Genomic DNA, 12,499 nt, shown 5'->3' with positions numbered 1-12,499 from the left:
GGAATATCATTTCAGAATATATACCAAGCTACCAATTTCGATGCTAACATTGCTTTTATGAATTTAAGGACTGATAACGCCAGCATCATGCCCAAATACATAACTGCCCTGCCTGGGAAGTGAATTGGATACAGCATGGACTGCACTAGTCAGATAATTCATCCCCAAAGACATAGGGACACCAAGCTTTGATCAGTGGCTGTTCTTCTTGTATATACTGTCTGCAGTGAGGTAGGGAAACAAATTGCAAGTGTCTGTAACCTTTTACCTTTTATTCAACATTCTACAGGTTGTTTGAGTGCTAACTACAAAAAACAACAACCCTTCCTTCAATTAGTTTTAAAGAGGGAAAATGGTATATTGACATGTAAGATGACACTGAATCTCAACATGTCACATAATTGTGACATAACAGGACCTCTCCCTGGACACAAATTAGTAAGCATTTTACATAGTTTTGCATGAAACAGAATAGTTCGGTTTAGAGATCTTCCCTTCCCTGAATCATGCCCATTTTATTTCACAGGAGACAACACCTTATTGCTCTGACAAGAATCATCCAGAGCTGTGAAGTAAAAGTTCAATGTGAAGCAAGTTCATCTGCATCCATTTTAGAGCTGTTTAAGAGGAGGCCGTTGTGGGGCAGTGTCGAAAGCATGCCTGCGATCAAGATTCCTTTTGCGTTTGTGTGTGCTCCCAAAGGGAATGTGGTTTGGATGAGGTAGGGGGAGGCAGAGCTATTTTAAAACCAGCACAACATGCCACTTAATAAAACTTTTCCACCCAGAAGTCACTGAACTGAAATCCACTTTAGGAGCAAAACGTTACTGTACCATTAATGCATTTGCTAGCAGGATTTTGCCCGAGGCTCTGATCAACAGCTGCCAGCCAAGGTGTTCTTGAGCTACTGTTCCTGCTAATTTGAAATCCCTACTAGAGAAACATCTGCAACCATCTATTTTGGGTGGATTTTGGATGTACTCAGGAGAAGTTTGGCATTAAAATCTACCAAAAGAAAAGAAAAAAGAGAGAATAGATGTTTTCCTTTTCCATTGTGGAAAGCTTAGCTGGTTTTCCTTAAACAACAACAACAACAACAAGAATAATAATAATAATAATAATACAGTGGTACCTCGGGTTAAGTACTTAATTTGTTCCGGAGGTCCATTCTTAACCTGAAACTGTTCTTAACCTGAAGCACCACTTTAGCTAATGGGGCCTCCTGCTGCTGCCGCGCCGCCAGAGCACGATTTCTGTTCTTATCCTGAAGCAAATTTCTTAACCTGAAGCACTATTTCTGGGTTAGTGGAGTCTGTACCCTGAAGCGTATGTAACCCGAGGTACCACTGTAATAATAATAATAATTCAAATGTCCCTTTTCCTTGCTTTTCCTATGCAGTTCATCAAATAAAGGGCCTGTTTTTTCCTTACTTGCTGAGCCATCGGTTAAATATCTTAGGCTATTATGCCTTTTTCTAGAGGAAAATGAACACAGTAGGTGAATGGTTTCTTGGTCTGGGAAGGAAGAATTCTCAATCTTTTGGATAGGGTTGCACTAATCCTGAAATGATTGAGAGGACTCCTTAATCTAGCACTGTCACTTATGGTACAGGTATCTCCAGGGATGAAAAATGCTCACCCCACCCTCCCCAGTTTAGGATGACACATCAGCTGCAACCTCTTCTGGGCAGGAAAGGGTCTTGGTTAATGATATATTCTTCTCTTGGCCAGCACTCTGCCAAATGTGCTGCACTGCCTCTCTAAAGAATTAACAACCACAAATTCACAATGAAACTACAGATTAGAAATGGGCATTCCATTATATAAATGGGACTGCAGCAGATCATCTCTAAATAAATAAATAAGCTTTCATGCTTGAGGCAGAAAATCCATGTAGCACCAACTCACAGCAAAAACAATAATTAATTAAATATCCTTTATTAGTTTTCATAAATCAAGTAACTAACAATTTGTTGCCTCAAGATTCTTATATAAGCAAATCTTAAAAATAAAACCGGTATAAGGTATGTGCAAACACATCAATTCCCCCTCCCCCAGATGCAAATCTGTAGGATGTGAGTACTCGAGCTAGCTTCTCTCAGACTCCAGGAAGGCATTCACAATTATGAAGAAACATTAATGTGCTTTTAACGAAGTGATCAAGAGAGTCAAGCTTGCAACTATATGACGATGGTGCTTGGAATCTTGCCCCAAAGATGGCAGATGTGACTCAGATCTTCCGGGTTAACACTGAAACCAAAAGCAAACAGGTGTTCTGAAGGTCAAGTCCTGTCCTTCTGCCTGTGCTAACAGAGTATGGCTCCCAGGCCGCTAGGACATTGATTTTCAGGCTATGCCAAAGTGCCATGTGTTGACTGCAACAGGAAATTATTTTCTGTAATTTATTGTCTATATCCAGGGTGCCAATCAAAGGCCAAGACTGGAAAAGCTACATGGTTGAACAGGTGGCATATGTCTTGATGGATGGAGTATGCATGCACATTCAACTGCCTAATGGCGTCCACATCACCCAGAAGATTGTAGCCACAGGAATATTAAAAGTTGTTCCGTTATCTAGAAAGGTCACTTCCTGGTTCACATGGAGAAGCCATTTTCAACAGAGCCCAGGGACGGAAGCGCACAGCTACATTGAGGCAGCACCGGGTGTTTAAATTTCGCTCCCATAACAATTTTGCACCCAGGGTAACCACCCCTGTGGCTCCGCCATGCTATGCTGATGGGAAATTTTGCTTCTGCACATGACTCTGGAAAAACCATTTTAAGCTGAGACATTCCTTCATCACCCTAGAATGTTCAGTTCACCATGAGTTCATGAGACATTGCATCCTGACCTGTTCTTAGTGCTTGATTGACCACATCTACAGATGAATGCTATATATTAATCATTAGTAATTGTTTAAGTTTTGCTATACAGTGGTGCCCCGCAAGACGAATGCCTCGCAAGACGAAAAACCCGCTAGACGAAAGGGTTTTCCGTTTTTCAGGCGCTTTGCAAGACGAATTCCCCTATGGGCTTGCTTCGCAAGACAAAAACGTCTTGCGAGTCTTGCGAGTTTTTTCCCTTCCCCTCCTTTTTCTAAGCCGCTAATAGCACTAATCCACTAAGCCGCTAATAGGGATGCTTCGCAAGACAAAAAAACCGCTAGACGAAGAGACTCGCGGAATGGATTATTTTTGTCTTGCGAGGCACCACTGTATCAATCACTAGTTACAATTTAATAAGGAGGTTTTCACGCCTGTCCAATTCTGTGTTCCCTTTCCCAACCTTTAATCTATTGATGATTGATGCCTATATGCAACCTTTTCTTTGTACTTGTGTTGACCAATCAGCAACAAGCACATATGTGGCAATGCTGTAATATTCAATAAAAGAGACTCCCCGAGACATGCTCGGGAGATGCCTCCCATATGACACCCACCACTCGTCTGTCGTTTATTTCAGCCCAACACTATGCTACTCTATTGGAGTAACTGAAATTAGCTTTTATCAACCCAATTCTTCCACTTGCACGGAAGGTACCAAGAGTGAAAGATAACCTGGCAGTCATGGTTCTTTTCCCTGCTATGTTCATTGGCTGTACGCGTCCAAGGGAAGCAGCAAGCTAGACGGTTTGTGGTGCATAGAGTACTAATGAACAACAAGCTATTGCCATAAAAATTCAAGCTTCCTTCAAGAGCACGAGGGACTTCCAGATGGGTGATTATTTTAAGGCTGGTAACGCATGGAAGCTCTGCCCCCAGCACCCACATGACATCACTGGCGCAAGTCCATACTTCCAGTGGCAGATTTAGGGCTCTGCAAGAGGTGAGCACACACTGGGCTCTGAGCAGAGGAGGTGCAGTCTCAAAAACCTAGGAAGCAAGGTGGTGGGCATTGGGAAGGTGGAGGCAGTGACAGGTTCCTAGAGTCCTCCCACCTAGTTACTGCCTTCCCACCTTTGGGCAGGCAGTGAGGGCTCGGGGGGGGGCACCAAATTCTGACGTTGCACAGGGCGCCATAGTACCCTTGTCTGACACTGATACTTCCCCCTCTATTTAATCCAAGCTTGTGTTTTCCAGAGAAAATTCAGTAACTTGAAAAACTACCACCACCAGTTCTTGAGGACTTGTTTGTGATAGCTGAATGACCCCTCTGGAAACACCCAGTGAAGAATGAAGGAACTTTAAAACTGCAAGAACAGCCCTCCATCCTTCTTTGGCCTGCCTTCTCTGCATTTGCCGCTCTGCTAAGGCAGCGCAGTGCATTTCCACAACACACTGTCAACACAATCTTTCATGCACAGCTCCTTCTGGGTTCTGCTTTGAAGAACTGGGCTCCTCCAAGAATTGTCCCTCCAGTAGTTATTCGACTGTAGGCAAGGCAACTGTGCAGAACCAAGCTGTGGCGCTGCTCAGTACGTCAACGGGTGATATCCAACAATGACTGTCTGCTGGCAGAAGGAAAGCTCTTGGTGGTCTTCTCTCCCCTAGCAGGACGCCATGCTCCAGTGGGACCCACTAATCCTCTGGAGTAGATTTAAAGGGTGGGGTGACATTGCCAGGTGCTTCCCTCCCCGTTATGTTGGCATATTCCCTTCAGTCAGCAGACTGAATATTGTCAGGTGTAGCTTCTCATGCAGGAATTAAAAAAGCAGCACCTGCCTAAACTCTCAGTTCTGACCGGTGATTAGGCTAGACTAAATGGCCTTCGCGTTCTTTTATAGTGGAGATGCTAAACAGAAAATCAAAAACCTGGCTTTGGTCTTTCCGCTGAACTGCTGTACAGTGAGACTGAAGTCACATCCACACCACATATTTAAAGCAAATCCAATACGCATTTAAAGAACATGACTTCCCACAAAGTAGAATACACAATGTGACACTAGATGGCAATGGTATTTTTTCAATGTATTTTTTAAAATGCTTTTTTAAAAGAAGTATTTTCAGAAGGCGTTTTGTATGTGTGTAGATTCCACCCCAGTATCAGAGAAATCATTCAAAGAAACCCAAACAGTGATGGCCTAATGATGCCAGCAACTCTTCCAGGTAGGTCTTGCTCGGGGTCAGCAAGGTTTACCTTGCCTGGGCCGGTTCACTCCAGCGGAGATCACGTGCGCGCGCCGTGATTTTCGGCGTCTGCGCAGACGCGGTTTTCGGTGCTGCGGAAGCGAGTCCCCGTGCTGCAGCGGTTTGGCGCAGCACGCGGGGACTCACTGAGTGGGCGGTTCGTGAGCCAGTTAAACGACCCCTGTAGGCCACTTGTGGCCCATGTGCCTTAGGTTGCTGACTGCTGGTGCGGTTGCTTGTGAGGCCGTTGTAAGGACTGAAGATCCCTGCCTTTCCACCACTATCTAAGACTGCTTCATCTTCTCTATCTTTGCTCCACCCTCTTCATTTCTCTGCATGTTCTGGGAGACCAGGGTGGAGAGGAGCTGGTCACAGCAGAAGGGGGAGACTCCCTGGATTCTTCAGCAGCCTACCCCCACTCCTTTCCTACCCCCACTTCAGCCTCTAATTCCGGGCTGCTCTCTGCCACAGCCTCTTCCTGTTAAACCCTGTTATGTCTTCTGCTTCCGAAACCCCTTCCTCCCAGTCTTCTCTTCTCCCTCTGACCACTCATTGTTGTCCCACCACCAAACCCCTGGCTCTGAGTCTTCTTCCCCTGGGGGTTCCCATTTGGTGCCCCCTGCCACTGTTCTGCATCCAGCCAATCCACGACAGAATGCAGCAGGACGTGCTTAGACTCCACCCACACAGGGTGTAGCAACGCTATCTCCGCCCAGCAAGACTTAGCTCAGAGATAGGATGAAACTGAAGATACTAACAGATGCATTTTGGAGAGTTAAATAGTCAGTGATTAGGTAGATGTTCCTGCATTGATATCTAGAACCTGGAATTTCCTAGGTCCTTGAAAAGCTAAGCTCAGCTCTGTGCTCCATGCACCCTGCATTACCCCTCCCCCAGCCTGCATCAATTAGAATGAAGTTCTGTCAGCATCAGAGCTGAATCTCATAAGATCGCAGAGATCACTTCTCGGCTGGACATGAAAATTCATTGCACAGTTTATCCAGAAATGGCAACAACCAGTTTGATGAAGAGTCACAACAGCTTCCTGAACGAAGTAGAATGAAATGGCTTAGCAATCAGACATGACTGTTCACATCCCAGCACCAGTGTCATTTGTATTTGCCAAAGCATTCTATAGTTCTTTGGCAACCAAACAGCTGAATGCATGTAGAAAATCTATCACTAAGCTGATAGCAGTCAAGCGCTCTGCACTGGTGAATATGCATCCCATGCAGCAGTCAACTCATCTAGTTTTGTGAGCAAGATTTCAATTTATTTATTAACAAGCGTTCAAACTCGCTTTATTCAAACTTTGACGGAAAACATCTTGCAGCGTTTAAAAAGAAAAAGAGGTTCACTCTTTCTGCATTTCACCCTCCATCCCTGCTCTGCTGCCCTGGAATTCACTGTTGGTTTAGAAAAGGACCTGTGTGTATTCGCTCTGGTTTCTGACAGGACTTTTCATTCCCTAGTTTTGGGCAGGGATCAGGCCTGAGGTGAACTTGCTTTCCCTCCATGTCCGGCTGGAGATAAAGCGTTTTTTCCTCCCCTCCAATAATGTTCGCGTTTCTGATGCGAAATGAGAGAATAAGGCGGGAAGAGATAAAATAGACGGCAGAATATCAGCAGGACACGGAATGCGCTGGCCTGAGGCCCTTCAGAGGTTTTGGGTGCATGGGAGCTGCAGTCCAAATGTCTGGAGGGGCCCATCTTGACAAGAGCCATGCTAGAGCATCCACTGGGGGGGGGGGGCAAGCATGGCAGGGAGTAGAAGGGACATCCACTGGCAACAAGAACAGTTAAGATAAAACTTCATGTTTAAAAACACCAAAGCAGCGTTTCCCAAACTTTGGGTCTCCAGTTGCCCTTGGACCACAACTCCCATCATCCCTAGCTAGCAAGACCAGCGGTCAGGGATGATGGGAGTTGTAGTCTGAAAACAGCTGGATGCCCAAGCCTGGGAAACACCAAGCTCCAAAGCCACATCTGCGTTATGCATTTAAAGCAGTATCGTAACCACTCTAAGCACTCGTAGTTTCCCCTCAAAGAATCAAAGAACTGTAGCTTGTTAGGGATGCTGAGAACTGGTAGGAGCGCCCCCCCCCTTACTTCTTAAGAGAGAGGTTTAGCAATCCATCCCTCTTCACAAGGAACTCTGGGAATTGTCGCTCTGTGCACCCCTAAACTACAGCTCCTGGGTCTCTTGGAGGGGGGCTAGTTAAAAAGCGGCATGATACTGCTTTAAACACACAGTGCTGGTGAGGCCTAAGTAAAAAAATTGTGAGAGCAACTTCGGCAAAGCTCCACTGACTTTCCATGAGAAAGATTTTAAAAGCAACGGGGGGGGGGGGAGGGGGAGAGACTCGTGGCTGCCCACAACCATCAGCTCCAGCCAGCATCACCAATGGTCAGGGCCGACAGCAGCTGTGGTGCAACATCCGGAGGGGTCACAGGTCAAGCGTCTCCCTCGCTGGAGTCAAAACAGGGCTTTAAAAGCAATTCACTTGGAGCTGAACAGGACCCCTTTCTTATTCTGCCCCCTTCCGCATATGACAACCCAACACTCCCACCCCGGATCCCACCCCATCATGCCCCACATGGGGCAGGAAGCAGGCGGAAAAAAGGAGGGAGCCAAAGAGCTGAGGCCGCACTGCCACCCTGACACGGGCTTTTAGGTCCAAGCCAGGCGCTCCCAGCCTGAAGGAGGTCCCTGAGCACGTTGCAGTTTCTGGGATGCTGCCGGTTGCCTTTTCGCTGCTCCCTCGGAGGCAGGATGCTAGCCCAAGCCGCCCTGAATGCCCCGGATCCGCCGAGCCAGCTGTATGTCCTTGGGGTGGAGGGTGACCCGCTTGGCATGGATGGTACAGAGGTAAGCATCCTCCAACAGGAAGACAAGAAACGCTTCGGCGGCCTGGAGGGGAGAGCAAAGGAGGATGGGGAGAGAAGAGAGAGCAAGTGGGAAGGGTGCAGGCAGTTGGCGGAGCCCCCATTCCCCCCCCCCATGCTGTTTAACATCTACGTGAAACTGACGAGATTAATAATATTAATCTAACAACCAATAATAAAATCAGCTAACAACCAATAATAAAAACAGGTTGATTAAAATACAATTTAAAAGATTAAGATACAACATTAAAACATTAGGATGCAGCCTCTACACAGGAGGAGAAAGGAAAAAGAAAGAGGGGGAGGGAATCAAACTGATTCTAAGCCAAGGGCCAGGCGGAACAACTCTGTCTTACAGGCCCTGCGGAAAGAAATCAGATCCTGCAGGGCCCTGGTCTCATGAGGCAGAGCGTTCCACCAGACCGGAGCCAGTGTTGAAAAGGCCCTGGCTCTGGTTGAAGCCAATCTAACTTCCTTAGGGCCCGGGACCACTAGGGTGTTGCTATTTATGGACCTTGAGGTCCTCCGCGGGGCATACCGGGAGAGGCGGTCCCGTAGGTACGAGGGTCCTAGGCCGTGAAGGGCTTTAAAGGTCAAAAGCAGCACCTTAAATCTGACCCTGTACTCCACCGGGAGCCAGTGCAGCTTGAAAAGCACTGGGTGAATATGCTCCCATGGCAGAGACCCCGTGAGGAGCCTCGCTGCAGCATTCTGCACCCGCTGGAGTTTCTGGGACAGCTTCAAGGGCAGCCCCGCGTAGAGCGAATTACAGTAGTCAAGCCTGGAGGTGACCATCGCATGGATCACTGTGGCCAGGTCGGGGCGGGAAAGGGACCAACTGCTTGATGGTGCTTTTTTTGGAGCACGTTGTCAGCAATAGGCTGACGGCACATGCCTCTCCTCCACATCTACAGTGGATGGCTGGACCACCGTCTTGCCCCAGTAATGCAGTGAATGAGAGCCAACAAACTGAAGCCCAATCCAGATTAAGACTAAACGGGCAGTTCCCTAGACCAGATGGATGAGGGGTTGCCTGCCCTTGATGGCGTTACACAGCTCACTGGGCATGGTTGGGTTTGGGGCCATTTACTTGTGACCCCGGTTTGAGTGATAATTACTCAGGGTTTTTTACGGGGCAGCACAAAACGCAGCACCAAACTTTGGCATCAGTTTGGGGAGGGATCCTTTGCTATCGCTTTAGGCTCAGATGTCCTCAGTGCTATAGTGCTTTCTTTACATATTTTTAGGCACCAGGCGAAAACGTTCCCCTTCAACCAGGCCTTTGGCTGATTAACCAATCCATGTTAGGTGATGGTGGGTTAATCCTTTTCTATTATGTCATGTCTTTTGTGTTTTTATGTTGCTAACCACCTTGTGATCTTCACCTGAAGGGTGGCATATCAGTTTAATGATGCTGGCTGAGGTTGATGGCAGTGGGGCTCTTTGGGGTCATAGGTTACCCCACCCTGGTTTAGCAAATCCACTCCCATCAGCTTGACCCTTCCGGCTGTTCTCACCCCCAATTCCATGGGGGAACGAGACGGGGCTCATGCCCTCAGGTTACTGCAGGCAGCCCCACAACTCTGCCCCCCCCAACAAAACAGCTGCCAAATGTCTGCAGGGGGGAGGGGCCCTGCCCTAAATTGTTTCCAGAGTTTAAAAATCCTGGACACGTAGTGAGAGATTTTACTTTCTTGTGCTTCCTGATCTCTGCAGATGGTGACAGCAGCCACAAAATTAAAAGACGCCTGCTCCTTGGGAGAAAAGCAATGACAAACCTAGACAGCATCTTAAAAAGCAGAGACATCACCTTGCCGACAAAGGTCCATATAGCTATAGCTATGGTTTTCCCAATAGTGATGTATGGAAGTGAGAGCTGGACCATAAAGAAGGCTGATCACCCGAAGAATTGATGCTTTTGAATTCTGGTGCTGGAGGAGACTCTTGAGAGTCCCATGGACTGCAAGAAGATCAAACCTCTCCATTCTGAAGGAAATCAGCCCTGAGTGCTCACTGGAAGGACAGATTGTGAAGCTGAGGCTCCAATACTTTGGCCACCTCATGAGAAGAGAAGACTCCCTGGAAAAGACCCTGATGCTGGGAAAGATGGAGGGCACAAGGAGAAGGGGACGACAGAGGACAAGATGGTGGGACAGTGTTCTCGAAGCTACCAGCATGAGTTTGACCAAACTGCGGGAGGCAGTGGAAGACAGGAGTGCCTGGCATGCTCTGGTCCAGGGGGTCACGAAGAGGTGGACACGCAGTGTTTCCCAACCTTGTGCCTCCAGCTGTTTTTGAACTACAACTCCCATCATCCCTGACTAGCAAGACCAGTGGCAAGGGATGATGGGAATTGTAGTCCAAAAACAGCTGGAGGCACAAGGTTGGGAAACACTGGACTAAACAACAACAAGGGCCAGCTCCCTTTGCCCCCAGTCCGTAGGGAGGGTCTGCTGTGGGGCTGCAGCGGCAAGAGGCAAGGGAGCCTTCTGTTCTCATGCAAATGGCATCGTTTCACGGCAGGCTCGCAGCCTGCAGGAAGGAGATCCGAGACGCCGGCCAAGAGGCAGCCAGCCAGCCGGCCCCTCCCTCCCTCCCTGCGCACCCCAGATCTCCGCCCTTACCTCCTGCAGGGCGAGCAAGGCCATGGCCTGCCATTGCATGTCGACCCCCCGCGTGTAATCCAGGCAGATCTCCCGCACCACGCGGGCGAAGGGCAGCTTCCGGATCAGCAGGTTGGTGGACTTTTGGTACTTGCGGATCTCCAGCAGGGCTCGCTGGCCCGGGCGGAACCTGCGCCGGCGGGGGCGCGGGGGCTGTGGCGCGGCTGGGGGCGCCCGCTGCCGGCGGGGCGAGGCTGGGGGCGCCCGCTGCCGGCGCGGAGAGGCTCCGGGGCGCCTCCCCCTCCGGGAGGAGGGCGGGGTGGGGGGGCTTCTCCCCGCGCGCCTCATGGCACCTCCGGCAGCGGCGGCTCGGGACACCCTCCTCGCCTCCCCCGTTTGAATTCTCGCTCTCCAGCTCCCGGGAAAGCCGCCCGCCAATCCGCTGCTCGAACGCCGCCGTTCGAATCATCACAGCCAATCGGATGGAGCGGGGGGAGGCGCCTGGGGCGGGAAGTAGGATCCCGAAGAAAATAGTCAATGGGGGTCCGGGAGCGGGGGCGGGGCAAGTGGGCGGGAGGTTTTGCTACGTCCCGGCAAGCGATTGGTTAATGTTGGAGAGAAAGGCAGGAGGTTAGTCCAATAGAAGCTGAGAAAACAAACAAACAAACAAACCGACAAACAAAGATTTCGAGTTAAAAGGCAGGTTTTCAGTGGCATCTCAAGGCATTTGCGGAGCTCTTCTGCAATAAATGTACATTTATTGAATTTAAGCCACTTGATGCTGCTCTTTTATTGATTGATTGATTGATTGATTGACAGATGAAAGATAGAAAGGGCTGTGACTCATATCCCAGAGAAATTTAGGGGAGTCAGGTTACCTCAGAGTTTCAAAAAGCCTTTTCATTTTTTTAAAAAATAGTATTTATTCAAAGGGACGCAGGTGGCGCTGTGGGTTAAAGCCTCAGCGCCTAGGACTTGCCGATCGAAAGGTTGGCGGTTCGAATCCCTGCGGCGGGGTGCGCTCCCGCTGCTCGGTCCCAGCGCCTGCCAACCTAGCAGTTCGAAAGCACCTCCGGGTGCAAGTAGATAAATAGGGACCGCTTACCAGCGGGAAGGTAAACGGCGTTTCCGTGTGCGGCTCTGGCTCGCCAGAGCAGCGATGTCACACTGGCCACGTGACCCGGAAGTGTCTCCGGACAGCGCTGGCCCCTGGCCTCTTAAGTGAGATGGGCGCACAACCCCAGAGTCTGTCAAGACTGGCCCGTACGGGCAGGGGTACCTTTACCTTTTTATTTATTCAAATTTTAAAAATTACAAAGATAAAGAATAAAAGAACAAAAAAAAAAGAAAAGAAAAATGACAGAAAAAACACAAACAATTGACAAAAAAAGAAAAACAAGTCAAACCTTTACATAACTTTCTTTCTTTTGCTTATTTCCTTGACCTCCTCACACCTCCCTTTTTTGTATTCTAGTTCAATTAGATGTTTCAGCAAATCCTTTCCAATTTTGTTTTTATCCTAATAATTTATCTTAATATACTGTAATTCTCGTCTTTCACCAATTAAAAAATAAATTTTAACCTAATCCTTTATATCATTTCTGCTAAAACCAATTACTTCATTCCAACAACCTTCTAACATTCCTTAATTTTGCAAAGTTTCTGTAGATAGACTTTAAATTTTTTCTAATCTTCTTCCACCAACTCTTCAACTTGGTCTCAGATTCTGCCAGTCATTTCCGCCAATTCCATATAGTCCATCACTTTCATCTGCCATTCTTCCCGGTCGAAAAAGCCTTTTCAGGTATTGATACAGAGCTGGCCCGAGACATTTTGGCTCCTGGGATGAATCACACAATGGCACACAGGCCTTCCAGAGAAGATCAAGGAGTCGGGAACAAGGAGTGGAATAAAGAGCTGCATCAGGAATGCGGGGGGGGGGG

At 48.3% G+C, this 12,499-nt stretch overlaps 1 protein-coding gene and 1 long non-coding RNA gene across 2 annotated transcripts in view; both read right to left on the bottom strand.

Moving 5' to 3' along the window:
• LOC307212685 overlaps positions 1 to 12,499 on the bottom strand; it is a 183,621-nt gene that overhangs the window by 158,887 nt on the left and 12,235 nt on the right. The window lies entirely within an intron of this gene.
• Positions 6,319 to 10,904, bottom strand: LOC307213412 (histone H3-like centromeric protein A; the record flags this gene model as incomplete). Its single annotated transcript, XM_079971279.1, has 2 exons — positions 6,319 to 7,978; positions 10,578 to 10,904. The coding sequence occupies 2 exons, from the start codon at positions 10,902 to 10,904 to the stop codon at positions 7,844 to 7,846; spliced, it is 462 nt and encodes a 153-aa protein (XP_079827405.1). The 3' UTR covers positions 6,319 to 7,843.

The sequence above is a fragment of the Podarcis cretensis genome, assembly GCF_951804945.1.
Source record: "Podarcis cretensis genome assembly, chromosome: 3".
NCBI lineage: Eukaryota > Metazoa > Chordata > Lepidosauria > Squamata > Lacertidae > Podarcis > Podarcis cretensis.
This window is presented reverse-complemented; position numbering and strand designations above follow the sequence as displayed.